This window comes from Heterodontus francisci, chromosome 2, assembly GCF_036365525.1.
Source record: "Heterodontus francisci isolate sHetFra1 chromosome 2, sHetFra1.hap1, whole genome shotgun sequence".
In the NCBI taxonomy this organism is placed as follows: domain Eukaryota; kingdom Metazoa; phylum Chordata; class Chondrichthyes; order Heterodontiformes; family Heterodontidae; genus Heterodontus; species Heterodontus francisci.
The window spans coordinates 130,214,123-130,235,231 of NC_090372.1; the positions used below are offsets into that span (position 1 = coordinate 130,214,123).

At 41.5% G+C, this 21,109-nt stretch overlaps 1 protein-coding gene across 1 annotated transcript in view; it reads right to left on the bottom strand.

Moving 5' to 3' along the window:
• The window catches only part of znf830 (zinc finger protein 830), a 112,184-nt gene that overhangs the window by 68,222 nt on the left and 22,853 nt on the right, over positions 1 to 21,109 (bottom strand). Inside the window, exons 4-5 of the mRNA XM_068010730.1 lie at positions 18,741 to 18,774; positions 17,284 to 17,513 (exon numbers count right to left, since the gene is read on the bottom strand). Of these exons, the coding sequence (XP_067866831.1) occupies positions 17,284 to 17,513; positions 18,741 to 18,774 (264 nt within the window). The remainder of the gene's footprint in view (positions 1 to 17,283; positions 17,514 to 18,740; positions 18,775 to 21,109) is intronic.

Consider the following 21,109-nt stretch of genomic DNA (forward strand, 5'->3'; position numbering starts at 1 on the left):
TGATATTATGCAGGAGATAAGAGTCACATCTGAAAAATCACAGCAACTGCACATTGGCTAGTGGAACTAAAGGTATGCGAATCTGCGATTTCTACCAGATTTCAGAACAGCGAACTTCACTAAAATGGCAGACGATTTGGCTAACCCTACTGGGTACTGATGAGATTTGATGTAGAATATAAAGATTAAGAACAAGATCAAAAGTGTGGAAAACAAATTAAAGAAAAGAAGGAAGTGTGGTAAGGGTGGCCGACTGGTAATGCGCAAAGAAAAATAAGATGTAAACAAATATAATAAAAGCATAATACTGCAGATGCTGGAAATCTGAAATAAAAACAAGAAATGCTGAAAATACTCAGCAGGTCTGGCAGCATCCATGGAGAGAGAAGCAAAGTTAACGTTTCAGGTCAGTGACCCTTCATCAGATGTAAACAGAAATGTTTCTGTAAGTTAAAAGCATCTAAAACTCTACTAAACAAATAACAGTTCAAGAAAACAAAAGCTGCCATTAGATCAGCTAAAAGGCTATTGGAAAAGATGATTCTAAACATTTGTGGAAGTAATGGGAAAAGCTTTTTCAGCCATGTGAAGACTCAGAACTACCAAAGACCCTATTGGGCCACAGAAGTATGTTCAAGGACAGGTTACAAAGGATTTATTGGATTGGCAGAAATATTAAGTGATTACTTTGTATTGGCTTAACTCTTGAAGATGCTCGATTATTAGAATCGAATGATTTTAATAATAAAACGAGTAGTATTAAATTAGATGACCACATTGTTTTTGAAAGAATCAAGAATTTGAAAATAGATAAGAGCAACCAAGCCCTACGATATTCTCCTGAGGGTCCTCAAGGAGATGGGACACAGTGTGAGAGCCCGTAGTCCACATCTTTAATAGCTCACTACACTCTGAATGCTGCAGACTGGAGGTTTGTTAATGTCATCCCCATCTTTAAAAAGTGTGACAAGACTGACAGGGGTAACAGTAGGCCCATTAGTTTGGCATCATTAATGGGAAAGGATGCTTAAGGGAATTATTACAGGGGTACAATATATGATTGCTTGGATAGAAAAGGGCATATTCAGGACACCCAACATGGCTTCATAAAAAGGAGTCATGCCTTACAAATCTAATTGCATTTTTGAAAGTTACAAAGTTGGTGGATGTGGGCATTAGGGTTCCAAAAAGCTTTTGATATGGTACCACAAAAGAGGCTTCTCTATAAGAATGCAGCCTCTGGTTTTAGTGGTAATATATCGAGTTTGATTGAGAACTGGCTGGCAGGACATGGGCAAAAGGTAGTTATAGATGGATTTAGATTTGACTGGAGACCAGTTGCAGGCTAGGTTAGTATCCGTTGGAGTTTAGAAGAGTAAGAGGTGACTTGATTGAAATATATAAGATCCTGAGAGGTCTTGACAGGGTGTATGTGGAAAGGATGTTTCCTTTTGTGGAGATTCTAGAACTAGCGGTCACTGTTCAAAAATAAGGGGTCGCCCATTCAAGACAGAGTTGAGCAGAAATATTTTTCTCTCAGAGGGTTGTGTGTCTTTGGAACTCTCTTCCTCAAAAGGCAGTGGAAGCAGAGCCTTTGAATATATTTAAGGTAGATAGATTCTTGATAAGTTGGGGGGGGGGGGTGGGGGGAGCAGGGAGTGACAGGTTATCAGGGGTAGGTGGAAATGTGGGGTTGAGGTTACAATCAGATCAGCCATGGTCTTGTTGAATGGCGGAGCAGGCTTGAGGGGCTGAGTGGCCCACTCCTGCTTCTAATTCGTATGTTTGTATGTACCAGTGGTGTCAGGACTGTTTTTCTTTACTATTTTTTATTAATGATATGGATATAGGTGTTGGGGACATGATCTGCAAACGTGCACGTGATACCAAGAACTCTGCTAGTGTTAGTACTGTAAATGCATGCTCGTCAGAGTTCCTTAATGTGTTGGGAAATAAGGTTCATGACTGGCAAATTATGCCTAACTTAGATAAGTGCAATGTTATGCACATGGGCAAGGCGAATGTTCAACAATCATACACCCTTCAGGGAAAAGCATTAAAGGTGGAGAAAGAACGTGATGTGTGCATTCTAATGCATACATTTCTAAGGGTACATGAATAATGCCGTGAAGCAATAGCTAGAGCAAAAAGGGTGTTGGGGCACATTCATAGGACAATTGATCATAAGATGGGTCATACTATTTTGTCAATGTACAAGACCTTGGTCAGGCCTCACATGGAATACTGAGTTCTGGTCTCCTCGCATGGTGGGTGGTACTGAGGCTTTGCAAAGAGTGTAGAGGAGACCCACAAGACTAATTCCAGGATAAAGCATTTTAGTTATGAAGATACGCTAAAAGAGTTAGGATTCGACACTTTAGAGAAGCATAGACTTAGGGATAAACTGGTCAAGGCTGAAGTGAACTGGGTTACTAGGCTAGGAGATAGATCAATAGAGAAGCAGTGGCAGACATTTAAGGGGATATTTCAGAATACTCAGGATAAGTATATTCCTACTTTAAAGAAAAATTCTAAGGGGAGGACCCACCATCCATGGTTAACTAAAGAAGTTAAGGAAAGCATCAAACTTAAGGAAAAAGCACATAATTGCACAGAAATGAGTGGCGGGTCATATGATTGGTTAGAATATAAAGAACAGCAGAGAATAACTAAAAAGTTAATCAGGAGAAAGAAATTAGAGTATGAGAGGAATCTAGCTAGAAATGTAAAAACAGAAAGCAAGAGTTTAAAAAGCTATTTAAAAAGAAAAAAGTAAAGGGGAGTTAATAATAGATAAGAAGGAAACGGCAGATGAAATCAACAAATACTTTGCTTCTGTCTTTGCTATAGGAGGATACAAAAAAAATTCCAGTAATAGCTGTCAATTGGGAGGTGGAAAGAAGAGAGGAACTTGGGGAAATTGCAATCACCAGGGAAGTGGTACTAAGCAAACTGATAGAGCGGTAGGCTGACAAGTCCCTGGGTCTGATGGGCTTCATCCTAGGGTCTTAAAAGAGGTGGCTAATGAGGTAATAGATTATTATTGTTGTAATAGATGCGTTGGTGTTAATTATTCAAAATTCGCTGGATTCTGGAAAGGTTCCATCAGACTGGAAAGTAGCAAATATAACCCCAAGAAACGGGGGAGGCAGAAAACGAGTAACTAGAGGCCAGTTAGCTTGACGTCTGTCGTGGGGAAGGTGTTAGAATCGATTAAGGAGGCTATAGCTGGGTACTTAGAAAAACTCAAGATAATCGGGAATAGTCTGCATGGTTTTGTGAACGGGAAATCATGTTTAACCAATTTATTGGAGTTCTTTGAAGGACTAACATGCATTGTGGATAAAGGGGAGCCCATTGACGTACTGTACTTGAATTTCCAGAAGGCATTTGACAAGGTGCCACATAAAAGGTTATTGCACAAAGTAGGAGCTCATGGTGTAGGGGGTAACAAATTAGCATGGATAGAAGATTGGCTGGCTGGCAAAAAACAGCGAGTATGTATAAAGGAGTCCTTTTCTGATTGGCAGGATGTGATGAGTGGAGTCCCACAGTGGTCTGTGCTGGGGCTTCAACTTTTTACAATTTAGATCAATGACTTCGATGAGGGGAGCGATTGCATGGTAGCTATATTTGCAGATGACACAAAGATAGGTAGGAAAGTATGTTGTGAAGATGACATAAGGAGGTTGCAATCTGATATAAACAGGTTGAGTGGGTGGGCAAAGATCTGGCAGATGGTGTATAATGTGGGAAAATGTGAAATTGTTCACTTTGGCAGGAAGAATAAAAAAGCAGATTACTACTTAAACAGGGAATGACTGCAGAATTCCAAGGTGCAGAGGGATCTAGGTATTATCGTGCACGAGTCACGAAAGCTTAGTATGCAGATACAGCAAGTGATAAAGAAGGCTAATGGAATGCCATCCTTTATTATGACAGGAATTGAAAATAAAAGGATGTTATGCTTCAGTTATACAGGGCATTGATGAGATCACATCTCGAATATTGTGTGCAGCTTTGGTCTCCTTATTTAAGGAATAATGTAAATGCATTGGAGGCAGTTCAGAGGAGGTTTACTAGATTGATAACCGGGATGATTGGTTTGTCTTATGAGGAAAGGTTGGGCAGACTGGGCTTGTTTTCACTGGAGTTTAGAAGAGTGAGGAGAGACTTGATTGAAGTTTATAAGATCCTGAGCAGTCTTGACAGGGTGGACGTGGAGAGGATGTTTCCTCTTGTGAGTGAGTCCAGAACTAGGGGGCACTGTTTTAACATTAGAGGTTCATTCTTTTAGGACAGAGATGAGGAGAAATTTTTTCTCTGAGGGTTGTGCCACTCTGGAAAAATCTGCCTCAGAAGGTGGTGGAGGCGGGGTCACTGAATATTTTTAAGGCGGAGGTAGATAGATTCTTGTTAGGCAAGGGAATCAAATGTTATCGGGGTAGATGGGAGTATGGAATTCGAGACACAAACAGATCAGATATGATCTTATTGAATGGTGGAAAAGGCTAGAGGGGCCGAATGGCCTACTGATACTCCTAATTCGTATGTTTGCATGTAAGGTTTAAGATAACTCAAGGGAATAGACTGTGAACCAGTTGACAGTTTGTTCCAATTAAATACATTAGGGCGAACCAGGATCACAATTTTAAATTGCATTTGGTGAGATCTAGGTAAGATATCCAAGAGGTGGTTCTTTTCCTAGAGAATAGTAGACCTCTGGCACAGGTTGTCATCTCGTGTGTTGGATGCTGATTAGCTGAATTCCTTCTGGTTTCTGGTTGGGGCAGAAATCACCTCTTACAAAAAAAATAGGTACTTCAGGGAATTCAGGGCCAGAGTGATTTCCTGGATTAGGTTTGATCATCTAGATGGGTTGGAGGGGAACTTCCCAGATTTTCTTCCCCTAAATTGGGCTTTAAAAACTTTTTTTTCCTGTTTCTCCCAAAAGATCACATGGTTTCAAGTGGGGTGGAAATTGTATATACTGTGTGGGAGAGGCTGGATGAACCAGAGGGTCTTTAATTGTCATTGTTCGTATTAGTCACATGGGCTTCCTGTGAAATTACAATGAAAAAGATATGTATCCAAAGAAATCATTCAGCCATCAAGCCTAATTACAAAGCATTTAAGGTTTACCTTAAATAGATCCTAGCCAATTTATTTAATGAGGGAAATCTGTAATATCTATCTCTCACCCCCAAAAGTAACTGTTCCACACTGGTCATTTCCTTGATTGCAGCAGCATTGGAACATTGATATCATTTGAGTCAGAAGATTAAGGATTCAAGCACCATTCCAGAAATGGAGCATGCAATCGTAAATCATCGGCATGAAAGAGGTGAAGCTGCCGCCTTTTAGAACAGACATTAACTGAGGCCCCATTTGGTTACTCAGATACAACTTGCATTTATATATTTTCTTTGAGGTAGAGAAACATCCCAAGGCATTTTAGAAACATACAACACAGAAGGTGGTCAATCAGTCCATGTGGTCGCTCTTTGAAAGAACCACCCAATTAGTCCCACTCCCCTGCTCTTTTCATCAAAACATAAGGCACAAAATTGATGCTTAGCCAAAGAAGGAGATAGTAGGATGGGTGACCAACAGCTTGCTCAAAAGACTGGTATTGATGGATTCTCCCATTGCTTTGGTGGCTGAGTGTTCAGCAAGGATACTGGTTGTTCACCGTCCAGGTTTGTGTCGTCTCAGATGTGATGTTAAACTAAATATTGATTTGCAGATCAGATTGCAAATATTACATACTAGATCACTGTTGGCCGGGTGAGTGAAAGCACTGGTTTTGCGGTGTGCTTGCTTGTCCTGTAGAGACCTGACTCTGATCTTCTCAAATGTTGAAACTGCTTGAAGATAGAGACTTTTCCATTTGGATCTGTCCATGGTTGTTTCCTCCCATGTAGTGGGTCCAACTTACAGGCTTGAAGATTGGCTTTCAGAATGTCTTTGCATCTAGGTTTGGGACATCATATTGGGACATCATGCTCAGCTGGCTGTATAACACAGCCTTTGATATGTGAGAATCCTCCATGCAAACCACATGACCAACCCGGTTTAAAAGGATGTAGAAAAGGATTGTAAGCTCTAGTCCACCTTTTGCAAGTTTCCAGTATTACTACCTCCAAGCTTTAACAGTGTTTGCTCACTCAACAGCTGTCACATATGAATTGTCCCCAAGCTTCTGGGTGGCCAAAAGCTTTGGAAAAAAAGGTGTTTTTAAGGAGGGACAAAGGAAGGGGGCTTTTAAAAAAAAAATCTGCGGAATCTCAGCAAACCCAGCAAGTCTACACTTGGTGCTCATCTCTATCTGCCGTAAAAACATGGCAGTTGGCTTTCACCTTGAAAAGCTGCACTCACTCTGGTGATGACGACACCCACAATGCTGTTAGGTTGAGAATTGCAGAATATTGCCATACTGACAGGGAAAGAATGGTAATATATGCCCAAAGCAGGATGATGTGCAGCTTAATGGGGAGATTGGAAGTAATGGTGTTCCCATGACATTGAAGTTGTCTCATAGCAGAAGTCACAGGGAAGGCAACATAGAGGAGTTGAAAGAGGTGGAGTGCATCAGGAAGCTGACCTCATGTCTGTGCATGATACTGCCAAGAAGCATGTAGATGAGGAAGAGGAGGGGACCGAGAATAGATTTCGACGTAACCATGCGGGGGGGTGGGGGGGGTGTCAAGAGAAGGCATTGTTAGAGATTCTCTGGAGAAAAGTGGAAACAAGTGAAGACAGTTTCAGAGTCACCATTAATGATGCTAGTTTTTTTTTAAATTCCAGATTTATTTACTTGAAGCAGCTGCTGTGGTGGGATTCGAACTCATGTCTCTCTGGATCATTTGTCTAGGTCTCTGGATCACTAGTCCAGTAACATAAGCACTCTACCACCATTCCATACCCTAACAGCACTGTGGGTGTACCGACACCACAAGGACTGCAGCAGTTCAAGAAGGCTGTTCACCACCACCTTCTCAAGGACAATTCGGGATAGACAATATATGCTGGCCATGCCTGTGATGGCCACATCCCCTCAATGAATAAAAAAAGGCAGTTCCACTAAGCTGGACAACAGAGGTGAGGTGTTAGAGAGAATAGTGGGGTTAACCAAATCAACGGCTGCAGAGAGGTTCAGATGGGGTAATGCACCACAGTTACAGAGTAATTATTGTTTGCGATTTTAGTTTGGGCCCTTTTGGTACAGTGGGTTGGGCTGAAACCTGACTGGAAGGATTCAAGCAGAGAGTTGTGGCAGATAGGCACAGATACTAACACGTTCTGAATATTTGAAACGAAAAGCAGGTTGGAGATGGGCAATAATTTGCAAAGACAGTAAGGTTGAGGCTAGTTTCCAGAGGAAGGAAGGGGATATAAGTTTTTGAAATGAGGGGACAGTGTCTCAGGTAAGGGAACCATTTGTAATGTTACTTAGCATGGGGCCAGGAAAAGAAATACAATGCTCAGTGGTTTCATGGTAATTGTGTTAGAATCACATTTCCGTTTAATGTTTTCTCTTCAAAGTTGGTTACGAACTGTACTTGAAGACACAATACCATTACACACACAAGAAACGTTATAAGAGCAGGAGTAGACCATACGGTCTGTCGAGCCTGCTCCGCCATTCAATAAAATCATGGCTGATCTGATCATGGCCTCAAGTCTACTTTCCTGCCTGTTGCCCATAACCCTAGACTCCCCTATAGTTCAAAAATCTGTCTATTTCATCCTTAAATATATTCAATGACTCAACCTCCACAGCTCTCTGGGGTAGAGAATTTCAAAGATTCACCGGAGACAAGAAATTCCTCATCTCCGTATTAAATGAGTGATCTCTTATTTGGAAACTATGCCCCCAGTTTTAGATTCCCCCTTGAGGGGGAACATCCTCTCAACATCTACCCTGACAAGCCCCATCAGATTCTTATATGTTTCAGTAAGATCACCTCCCATTCTTCTAAACTCCAATGAGTACACATGTAACCGGCTCAAACTTTCCTCAGATGACAACCCCTTCATCCCAGGAATCAGAAAAGTGAACCTTCGCTGAACTGCCTCCAATGCAAGTATATCCCTCCTTAAATAAGGGGACAAAACTGTACGCAGTACTCTAGGCGTGGTCTCACCAACGCCCTGTGCAGTTGTAGCAAGACATCCCTCTTTTACAGTCCATCCCCCTTGCAATAAAAGCCAACATTCCATTTCCCTTCCTAATTACTTGCTGTACTTGCATGGTAACTTGTGTTTCATGTACAAGGACATCCAGATCCCGCTGTACCACAGCATTCTGTAATCTCTCTTAATATTTTACTTTGCTATTCTTCCTACCGAAGTGGATAACCTCACATTTTCTCACATTATACTCCATCTGCCAAATTTTTGCCCATTTACTTATCCTATCAAGAACATGGCAGATGGAATATAATGTGTGCAGTTTTGGTCCCCTTACCATAGGAAGAATATTATTTCCATAGAGGGAGTGAAATGAAGGTTCACCAGACTTCTTCCCAGGATGGTGGGATTGTCCTATGAAGAGAGATTAGGGAAACTGGGCCTGTGTTCTCTAGAATTTTGAAGAATGAGAGGTGATCTCATTGAAACCTACAAAATACTTAAAGGGATAGACAGGGTAGATGCAGGTAAGATGTTTCCCCTGGTTGGAGAGTCTAGAACCAGGGGACACAATTTCAAAATAAGGGGGAAGCCACTTAGGACCGAGAGGAGGGGAAATTTCTTTACTCAGAGGGTTGTGAATCTTTGGAACTCTCTACCCCAGAGGGCTGAGGAAGCTCAGTCATTGAGTATGTTTAAAGCAGAAATTGACAGATTTCTAAATATCAATGACATAAAGGGATATGGGAATAGAGTGGGGAAAAGGCTTTGAAGTGGATAAACAGCCATGATTGACTGGTAGAGCAGGCTCAATGGGCTGAATGGCCTCTCCTGCTCTTATGTTCCTATATCCCTTTGCAGACTCATTGCGTCTGCCTCACAACTTGTTTTCCAACTTTGTATCAGCAGCAAATTTGGCTACAATACACTCAGTCCTTCCATCCAAATCATTAAAATAAACTGTAAATAGTTGAGGCCGCAGCACTGATCCCTGTAGCACTCCATTAATTACAGTTTGCCAACCTGCAAATGGCCCCATTTATTCCGAATCTCTTTTTCCTGTCAGTTAGCCAATCCTCTTTCCATGCTAATATATTACCCCCAACACCACGGGCTCTTACCTTGTGCAGTATCCTTTTATGTGGTTATTGTGCTAATTGTATGACAGGTACAAGGTGAATGAAAAGTTTGACGTAATGAAAAGCGTGTAAATGGAAATCTGGTGTCATTTCCACAATGCCAGTGATTGTGTTTATGGTTGTCACCCAACAGGGATTTATGTAACTACAATGATTACTCTATGTACAATGAAATATGAACTTGCCCAGTGTTCACCAAACTGGAGTGGGAGCTTCACTTGAATCTGGGTATATCTGAATTGATGCTAACAATCGATGTCCAAAGTCTGAGTATTCCAACCCCAGCATTGGAATTTCTGGATGTGGAATGTCATCTGACATCCTCATCTTCACAGATCCCCAGAAAAGATTAAAGAGCATAAATACATTCTGCATTATTACTAACAACCTGGAGGAAGGCTGCAAGGATAGCCTATGGCAGGTCAGACCATTGTCCACTCTGGTGGAGTGATCTTTCTAAGAAACTCATTGTAAGCAGTTTCAGGACTTGCATCAAAAGAACATTACTGAAATGGGCACGCAAAACTGCTATGGAAAAATTATGACATGTTAACAGTTAGTCAAGTTCCACATTCCAGAACAGGAATTATTTCACAACCCGAGAGTCTGGTAGCCTTTCCAAAGATTCACTATACTTCCTGATTATCTAGCACAAAGCAATACCTCTTCAACTTAGCAGAGACTACAATAGTCCCATAGACACATCTCCTTCCTTTGTACCTCATTCACCTCCAAGGCAGTTAATATCTGTGAAAGGCTACAAGAAAGACTTGGTACATCCATTTAGAGGCTAGGACCATGAAGTACAGATGTTGTCATCTAGAACATCCGCATACAGCGGAATGAGAAAGAACCAGTCAACAATTCAAAAGATCGCCCTACTCAACAATTCAAAAGATATTCACCCTGCTTACCTTATATTACATTTACACACACAATCAATAAAATGTTTGAATAACCAGGCTAGAAAATTGATAATTTTGTATTTTGCAAATCAATGAGAAAAAGAGGTTGGTTACATATGTTACAAAAGTGCTTCTATTTTTCGTAAATTTTGTTTTGAGGACTCATTTAAATTGTGGAGATGGCTTCATTGGAAGACTGAAGATTTTAGAAATGTTGGACTTTGTTCTGTTATTGACAGATCACTGAAAGGATGAGATGTTGTTTGAAAACAACCTTTGCTGGAAATCAGGTGCTTTAAGCTCAGTAAACAGAAACCCTGGTGACCTGGGGAAGATGTTTACAGAGAATTCACATGTCAAGGGTTATGGAGATCATGAGGTTGACTTTCTGTTTGGGGTTTGTATATCGTTTTCAAGTCAGTTGGAGTGTGAACTGTTTTGAGGACAATTGATGTTTTGCCTGCCAAGGAGAAAGAAACCACCCAGCTCACCTCTTTCTCTACCTCTTTGAAAAAACCCTGCAAAGATCCAGTGTGGGAGAGCTAAAATCCCTGGTGCTGCATCTCTCCTGAGAAGCTGGGAAAAACCTGCCAGATTAATTTTCAATGCTGCTTGAAAAGAACTGCTTTAGGAAAGATCCCAGTGACCTGTCTCCATATACCCGGGAGCCAGACCGAAAGGGACAAATGACTTCCTTCCATATCTTCTCTTTTTACTTCAAGAATTAGCAAGTATTTGACCAAAATATTCTTTTTTTGTAACAGACCTCTGCAGAGAGAATTTCTGTATTTTTTAATCATTGTGTGTATGTGTGGGGAATTTAAAAACGGAACTTTCATATTTCAATCTGTGTGTTAATGCTTTGCTTCATTACTGGATAAGTCTTGTTTGATAATAAACTGATAATTTTGTTGTTTATTAAAGACACCTCGTTGGTGTATTTTATTCTGGGATAAAGAGTAGAATATATGATTGACCAAATCGGTAACAGGGTAAACATTTTTAAAACATACATTGTGACCTGCGGAGAAGCGGGACTAGAAAAGACAGTGCACTCCTCTCACCTCGGTCGTAACACAAACAGTCCAATACAAACAAACTCAATGGTATTATTGGGCTACATCAGGTTCAGACACAAGCTCGGGCTTGTTTATTAATGGGGGTTATATCAAAAGGCTAAATAGGTACAGCTTTGTACTACCAAACAGTGTCAAAGTCTTATACTATTTTGTACAATGCAACATGAACAGATTCTGTACTCAGCAAATACTCAAATTTATTTAATTGCATCAAATCGACAATTGTATTTACTGTGGAGGGCAGTGACAACCTGAATTATACAACAGAATCCCCACAGTACGTTGTGCAATACAATTCATTGGCAGAGCGGATTTTTTTAATTAATTAATTAATTCAAGGCCAACAATTATTGCCCACCCCTAACTGCCCTTGAGAAGTTGGCGGTGAGCCAACTTCTTGAATCATTGCAGTCCATGTGGTGTAAATAAACCCACAGTGCTGTGAGGGAGGGAGTTCCAGGATTTTGACTCAGCAACGATGAAGGAATGATGATATAGTTCCAAGTCAGGATGGTGTGTGACTTGGGAGGGGAACTTGCAGGCGTTGGTGTTCCCCAGTGTTTTTTTTTTAACTCCTACATGGGATGTGGGTGTCGCTGGCCAGGCCAGCAATATTGCCTATCCCTAACTGCCCTTGAGAAGGTGGTGGTGAGCTGCCTTCTTGAACCGCTGCAGTCCATGTGGTGTAGGTACACCAACAGTGCTGTTAGGAAGGGAGTTCCAGGATTTTGACCCAGCGACAGTGAAGAAACAGCGATATAGTTCCAAGTCAGGATGGTGTGTGGCTTGGAAGGGAACTTGCAGCTGGTGGCGTTCCCATGAATTTGCTACCCTCGTCCTTCTAGGTGGTAGAGGTCGCGGGTTTGGAAGGTGCTGTCTAAGGAGCCTTGGTGCGTTGCTCCAGTGCATCTTGTAAATGGTACACACTGCTGCCACTGTGCGATGGTGATGGAGGGAGTGAATGTTTGGGATGCAGTGCCAATCAAGTGGGCTGCTTTGTCCTGGATGGTGTCTTTCACCACAAGCATGAACACACTCTTTCCCTTTGTCCCTTGACAGCTTTGTTACTTAATCTCTTCTGCCCTCACAGACACCTTCCATTTTGTTCTCTTCCCCACTATCCTACCCCACCCCTTCACTTGCTTAAATTCTTTTCTAACCTTTGCCACTTCTGATGAATGGTCACAGACCTGAAATGTTAACTCTGCTTCTCTCTCCACTGATGCTGCCTGACCTGAGTATTTCAGCACTTTCTGTTTTTACATTTTCTCCTCTTTTCCCTTTTCAGCATTCCGAAGGAACTGTTCCCTCCGTTTGGTCCGCTCCTCTATCATGTCCACACCCCTCCCCTTCCCACAGCACCCTTCTATGCAAGTGCAAGAGATGCAACACCTGCCCTTTCACCTCCTCTCTTCTCACCGTCCAAGGCCCCAAATACTCCTTCCAGGTGAAGAAGCAAAATACGTGTAATTCTTTCAATTTGGTATACTGTATTTGTTGCTCACAATATGGCTTGCTCTACACTGGGGAGACCTAATCACACACCATCCTGACTTGGAACTATATCATTCCTTCATCGTCACTGGGTCAAAATCCTGGAACTCCCTCCCTTACAGCACCGTGGGTTTATTTACACCACATGGACTGCAGTGTTTCAAGACGTTAGCTCTCTGCCAACTTCTCAAGGGCAATTAGGGATGGGTAATAATTGCTGGTCTTGAATTAATTAATTAATTTTTAAAAATCCACTCTGCCAATGAATTGTATTGCACAACGACACTGTGGGGATTCTGTTGTATAATTCTGGTAATCACTGCCCTCCACAGTAAATACAATTGGCGATTTGATGCAATTAAAGAAATTTGAGTATTTGCTGTGTATAGCAACAGTTTATGTTTCATGCTTGCTCTACACAGGGTAGTTCAAATGCAGTTTGGGTGACCGCATTACGGAACACCTCAGTTTATTCTGCAAGTGTGACACCGAATTTCCAATCACCTGTAATTTTAATTAACCTTGTTTCCACTCTGACCTTTCTGTCCTTAGCCTGCTGCATTTTTGCAGTGAAGCTCAATGCAAGCTCGAGGAAATTCAGCACATTTTTAATTAGGCACTTTACAGCCTTCTGGACTCAAGTCAATAATTTCAGACTATAATCTCTGCCCCCATTTTGTTTACTTTCTCTTTGCAGGTAATTGTTTTAACTAATTTTTCTCCTGTTTTTGCTTTTGGATGGAAGCTGTTCATCATTCTGCCATCCACACCTCCTCTAGACACATCTTTTGTTTCTTCACTTGTCCTTGCACCACCAACTCTTATCATTTAATCTCTCCTGTCTTCTACCCTGTCAGAGATTCCCTATTGTTCCTTAAAACCTATTATATTCCTAGCTTTTCTCAGTTCGGATGAAAGGTCATCGACCTGAAATGTTAACTGGTTCTCTGTCCCCAGATGCTGATTGACTTGCTGAGTATTTCCAGGATTTTCTGTTTTTATTATTTATATAACTGGTTCAGTAAAGTTTCTGGTCAACGGTAGGGGCTTCAATGATGGTAAATGCCATTGAACGTCAAGGGGAGATGGTCAGATTCTCTCTTGTTGGAAATGGTCATTGCTTGGCACTTTTTTTTAAAAATATAAAACCCACAGTTCTGAAGGGGCTAAGTTGATCACCGTATTAGACACTGACGTTTCACTCAGGGCTTAGTTTCAAATCTAGCACAGTGATGTGATAGAAATTTCTTCTGACTGCTAGGTATATTCCAGTTCTTAGTTAGCAAGTGCTCACTGCTCAAAACTTGGCACAAAATTGATACTCGCACTGAGAGACACACTGTAGCAAATCGAAAAATGTCACAGTGGGTCAGCAGCGCATGCTCTTGAGAGGTTGGGGCTCAACCGCATTGTGGGTGGAGTAGCGGAGCTTTCAAAGAAATTTGTAGCATGAAAGTAGGCCATTCGGCCCATCATGTCTGCACCAGGCAACAAGAAGCCATCCAGCCTAATCCCACTTTCCAGCTCTTGGTCCATAGCCTTGTAGGTTACTGCAGTTCAAGTGCATATCCAGGTACTTTTTAAATGTTAAGGGTTTCTGACCCTACTACCCTTTCAAGCAGTGAGATTCAGACCCCCACCACCCTCTGGGTGAAAAGATTTCCCTCGTATCCTCTCTAAACTCCCACCTTGTACCCTAAATTTGTGCCCCTGGTTATGAACCCATCAACCAAGGGGAACAGGGCCTTCCTATCCACTCTATCTAGACCCCACATAATTTTATGCACTTCAGTTAGGTCTCCCCTCAGCCTCCTCTGTTCTAAAGAAAACGACCCTGGCCTATCCAATCTTTCCACATATCTAAAATTCAGTCCAGGCAACATCCTCAAATCTCCTCTGTACCCTCTCTAGTGTAATTACATCTTTCCGAGAGTGCAGTGAACAGAACTGCATGCAGTACTCCAGCTGTGGCTTAACTAGTGTTTTATATAGTTCCAGCATAGCCTCCCTGCTCTTATATTCTATGCCTTTACTCTCTATCCTTTTTTTAAATTCATTTGTGGGATGTGGACGTCGCTGGGTAGGCCAGCATTTACTGCCCATCCCTAATTGCCCTTAAACGGAGTGGCCTGGTAGGCCATTTCAGAGGGCATTTTAGAGTCAATCACACTGTTGATGGTCTGGAGTCACAGGTAGGCCAGACTAGGTAAGGACAGCAGATTTCCTTCCCTAAAGGACATTAGTGAACCAGATGGGTTTTTACAACAATCGATAATGGTTTCGTGGTCACTATTAGACTAGCTTTTTAATTTCCAGATTTATTAATTGAATTCAAATTTCACCATTCAAATTTGAACCCATGTCCCCAGAGCAGTAGCCTGGGTCTCTAGGTTACTAGTCCAGTGACATTACCACTATGCCACTGCCTTCCCTAATACCTATCCACAATATAGCATCCGAACTAAAAGTAGTCAATTCTCATTGAGAATTCTCAATTGTTGGAATCTGGAATGCACTGCCTGAAGAGGTGGTAGAGACAGGAACCCTCACAACATTTAAGAAGTATTTAGATGAGCACTTGAAATGCAACAGCATACAAGGCTATGGGTCAAGTGCTGGAAAATGGGATTAGAATAGTTAGGTGCTTGATGGCCGGCACAGACACAATGGGCCGAAGGGCCTGTTTCTGTGCTGTATAACTCTATGACTCACAACAGAGGCTTGTCACGAAAACGTGCTTTATGTCAAATTATGATTTTTAATCCACTGGTTGGAAACCTGAATGGAATTGTGAAAAAAAGAGACTAAAGGTGATTTGAGCTCACAGCTAAAGATGGCAACCCCAATTTGCATCACTGTACCTTCCATATTCCAATCCACTGAGATGGGAGACACCATGTCTGCAAAGACCCATCAAGGATCTTGACCTGAACAATCTGAGTGAACCACATATCTTGTCCCCATCAGCAAGGTGTCAAGGCAATCACCTGAGGTATTCAACCAGTGGAGACAAACCACTAAATCTAACTGTGTGGACAATGGGACCCTAGACAAGAGGGGGTCCCCAGACATGAGTTCATTAAGCTATAATGGGAATGCCTTAAACCCAATCACTTGAACAATGGGACCCTAGCTGTGAGAGGAGGATTCCCAGACATGAACTAATTAAGTTGCAAGTGGGAATACACTAGTAACAACCATGTTTGAATCACTGGGTGACAGTCATGTGACAAACACAAGGAGGGTGGGCCTAAGCTTCTGTTTTCTCTGCAGTAAAGAGACAAGCAGCTGAGACACTGACGAGAGTAGACCAGAGTAGGGTCAACTCCTTCCTCCCTCTCTCTCCAACCCACCTTGCAAGCTTCGAACAATTTCTTTGACTGTGACCACCCAGGGACGCCCCTGCTGCAGACAGAGACTCCTTGAAGAAAATCACCACCGCACTACTGTCTCCAGGAGAACGGCCAAATCAGCCATCTACGTTTTTAAATTGGAAGCATCGGGACCACCGAGGGAAAGTCGCACGACCGAGTTCAGCTTGAAGCCAGCAGAGTCACCAACCTCCACAGACTGTATACCCCTTTTATTTCTCTAGACTCTAATTTGACCAAACTACCCTCCCCCTCACTTTGTAATCTATTTGTGTGCGTGTGTGAACTTTGAGTGTATGTGTTGCATGTGCGAAAGTAAGTCATAGCATATTTTATTATTTTACTTAGATCGGTTTAAGAATAATAAAGTTAACCTCTTTCTTTGCTAATCTCAGGAAAACCTGTCCGATTGATTCTTTTATGATCACAGCGCGTAAACATTTAAAAACTCACTGAATTGTCAAGTATATCCTTATCAAAAAAGTAAAGCTGTTGTGGTCAAACAAGGAGAAGGAAAAGAGGCGAACCATTCGACTCCCTCCTCATCTGATCAGAACAGGCTTGAAAGTGTTCCATTCCTGAACTACCTCCAACTTAATGAGCACAAAATGTTAACATCATCCCGCGCATAAAATTTTACATCACCCCTGGTTGAGGATTCATTGGTTTCTTCTCAAGGGCTAGAATCTTTAGCAAAAAATTTTCATGGTAACAAGGATTAGCAAACTTTTTGATGAGAAAGCAGTCCCTTAAATGATTGAAGATCTTGCAGTCATAATGAGCTTAGTACTCAGATTTATGGTGTTTTGGCTGCAACTTATTTCTGGAATTTCCATGCAGCAGACAGTACAGCCCTTACATGTTTTCATTAAAAATTTATGCTAAAATCTACAGAACAATAAGAACTCCCTATTATAATTAAAAGGCAGCTTGGCACGAATTCTTACATTAACTGGAGGTTGAATGACTTTATTTTTGGATAGGAAGAAAATCAGATCAGAAATGGAACCGTTACTTTCTAAACGAGCAATAGCTTTCCAATTAGGCAAATAATTATCCTCCAATTTAATGAATTGTTGATGCAGGTATTCCAAACATAGCTACATCAACAATGATCAGTCTTTAAAGAAGGAATATTGCCCATTTGTCATCTAATACTTACCTGCAGGAAGACCATTTCCAGCCTCTGTCTGTACTGGTGCTGGAAGCGCAGCATTTTTGTGTGTGGGAGCTACTCCCAGAGGTGAGTCAGCCGAGGCACGTTTCTTTACCACTTCCTCCATGTCATCGCCATCTTCTTCGTAACCACCAATTGACCCGAGTCCAGAACACTGCGAAGATATTGGCTGTTGAGACACTGTGTTCACTGGATCAACAAATTCAGCCAGTAACCTGTGAGAAGCATAGAATCATAGAATGGTTACAGCACAGAAGGATGGTTAAAGCATAGGAGGAGGACATTTAGCCTCTTGAACCAATGTCGGCTCTCTGCAACAGCAATTTCGCTCGTCCCACTCCCTGGCCCTTCCCCTGTAGTCCTTTTTTACCCAACAGATACTTAGCCAATTCACTTTTGAATGCCATGACTGAATCTGCCTTCACCACTTCTTCAGGCAGTGCATTCCAGATCATAAACACATGTTGCCTTCAGTTCTTTTGCAAATCACTTTAAAGATACGCCCAAGAACAAAATCACTGAAATCACCTGTCATTTTCTTTGAGCATTTTCATTATGATATTCAAAATATTACAGGTACTTTATTGTAAAAAGACCTCTGCAAACAATTTTATCTGGTTAATGATTCGGCCCTCATTTTCTCCCCTATATTTTATTACCTAATTTATCATTTGCATTCCTTAAAAGTAATAGCTGGATTGAAAATATAATTTTAATTACAGACTTAAATACAAATTTGGCATAACATCCTATTAAACTACGGAGAACAATTATGGTTATTTTTGTTCTGCTGCCTAGTTGTTTACAGATACTGGTGTCAATATTTGTGCATGTACAGCTGTATTATATAAGTGATTAACAGAAACATCATGTTGCATAGCTGAAAATTTATAATAAAAGTCAATGGTTGAGTGGGGCAGTGAATGGCTTTATTAGTGGCCTGGTTATATTGTTTAGATGTATGGTAATTAGGGGAAATTTACAGAAATAGGACAGAGAAAATAAAACATGCATGTTGAAAATTTAGTGAATGATATCAAAGAGCCAAACAAAGTGATCTAAATTTTCAGAATTCTGATTCTGCTCCAATCCTGATCTTGGAGATTTATTCCAATATGTTACTGTTTTAGTATCACAATTCAGAAGTTGGAAACTTCAGAAAAGAACCCTGGCAATCTCTGTGTACAAATAGTTTTATAGTTCCCCGACGGCAGTGAGTAGCTGAGTCAAAAAGACCAGCAAAGTCCTAGGTTCAGGCCCGGATCCATGTAGAGCTAGCTGATCTCAAACTGGCCAGGTTCGACACTCTCAATTGCTAAGACAACAACCCACTTGTGTGAAACAAGTGGGAACAAACTTTTTTTCAAAAAAAGCTTTTGTCCAAATGAAATGCCAAAGGTCAAACAGTGACATAAGTAATCTTTGCTGACAAAACTACTCACTCAGAAGCTGGAGGTGTTCTGGATTCACAGAATGCTGAAAAAGATAAATCAACCAGTTACTAACACAGGAATGTTTTCCTCAGTGAGAGGAAATAATAAATCGGTCTTGGTAAAGACTTCAGTTGTTTATTTTAGCTACACAATATCTTAAACAGCAAGTACCGCCTTGGTAGAGTATTTTTCTACTCAACTTCCCCAGCAACCCCACCACGATCTCTGCCTGAAACCTTATTACATATTGCTACATCTGCACAAGACAGGGTTGGTGGGGGAGGCAAAGGCCTGCGACCCGACCTGAACCCGACGAGCCCCAACGGCGTGTCAGGTTCGGGTCGCACTTCCGGGTCCAGCATTTGGGCTCGGGTTGGACTCGTCTCTATCACAGGTAAGTGGCCTCACTGTTAATTTAATTTTTGGACTAGAAAGGTGGTTTTGTTACAGTTATTTTAAGCTTGTGCAGATCAGCAACAAAGTGAAAAACGAAGGTAAGTTAACTGATGTTCGGGTATGGGAAAAAAATGGAAGGACTTGGGCCGGATTTGTTTTTGCAGACCCGAGAGGGAGGGGGAGGGGGAGACAGGAGAGAGGAGAGAGGTGCGAAGAAAACAAGATGATATCAAGAAAATGTTATTTTGCTGTTATATTATTGGTTAAACTACGGCAATAGTTAATGACAGTAAAAAGTAAATAAATGAGTGTGAAGTAGATTAGTTGACACACAAAAATATTATACTGAGCATTTTATAGAGTAGGTAGAATATTTTAAGATAATTTTATAGAGTTTAACTGCACAAAAATTATTAATATGTATATTACATACTCTGAAGTGAGGAACAACTTTATTTACTTTTAGCAGGCCTTAAGAATTAAGAATTAAAAACTAAAGGAGGAGAAGGGAGAGGTTCTGACCTTAGCATAAGGAGGAAAAAGAGCAGTTTAATTCAGAAATGACAGACTGGAATATAGGATGACAAAATGGTGTCAAACAGGCTGGAGAATGGGAGAGATAGATAGTCACTCAACAGGAATGATCAGATTCTTGGCTATCAAAGTGAAATGGAGCAGTGGGACAGACCGGTGGCTCTTATGATGCACCTCAAATATTTGTTAATGTTTGGAGATATTGTTGAATCACATAAGGATGTGTTCTGGAGAATGTGCACATAAGACTGAACCACAAATAGTAAGTGTACAACTTAACAATGACTCCAAACTTATGCGTGGGAATTCAGCAGGAAGGCTAAGGCTGCAACTGATGTAATCAGGTCAGGGGTGGTGTGGGGAACTAGGAGGCCACAGCCAGGTGTGTGGAGTTGATGGCTGACTACATATAAACTGAAGGAGAACCAATTGGGCTTAGAAGCTCAGACAATAAGGCAAGAAGCTCAAAATGTCCCCATCAGTGGCAAACTATAATTGTACCTTCTAGTGGAAGACAAAGTCTTGGAAAAAAACTATTAAGGACACCACTGGAGAATGCAAAAATGAATTGTACAAAGTTTAGTGGTGTTATTCAGAAAATTGCTGTTTTAATACAATATATTTTAAAAAGAGCTCATTAACATAAAAAATAGCAGGGGTAGACCATATGGCCCCTTGAGCCTGCTCCACCGTTCAATACTATCATGAATGATCTTCTGCCTCAACTCCACTTTCCCACCTGCTCCCCTATCCCTTGATTTCCTGACAGATCAAAAATCTATCTATCCCAGCCTTGAATATACTCAACCATGGAACATTCACAATCCTCTGGGTAGAGAATTCCAAATCCGGAGGCTCTGCCCCCATGTTCTAGATTCCCTAGCCAGAGGGAACAGCCTCTGTGTCTACATTGTCAAACCCCTTCAGATCTTGTATGTTTCAATGAGATGCATTTTGGAAGATCTAATGCAGGTGGGAAGTATACAGTAAATGGCAGAACCCTTAGGAGTATTGACAGGCAGAGAAAACTGGGCGTACAGGTCCACAGGTCACTGAAAGTGGTAACGCAGGTGGATAAGGTAGTCAAGGAGGCATACGGCATGCTTGCCTTCATCGGTCGGGGCACAGAGTATAAAAATTGGCAAGTCATGCTGCAGTTGCACAGAACTTTAGTTAGGCCACACTTAGAATATTGCGTGCAATTCTGGTCGCCACACTACCAGAAGGACGTGGAGGCTTTGGAGAGGGTACAGAAGAGGTTTACCAGGATGTTGCCTGGTCTGGAGGGCATTAGCTATGAGGAGAGGTTGGATAAACTCGGATTGTTTTCACTGGAACGACGGAGGTGGAGGGGTGACAAAGTTATGAGTGGCATGGACAGAGTGGATAGTCAGAAGCTTTTTCCCAGGGTGGAAGAGTCAGTTACTAGGGGACATAGGTTAAGGTGA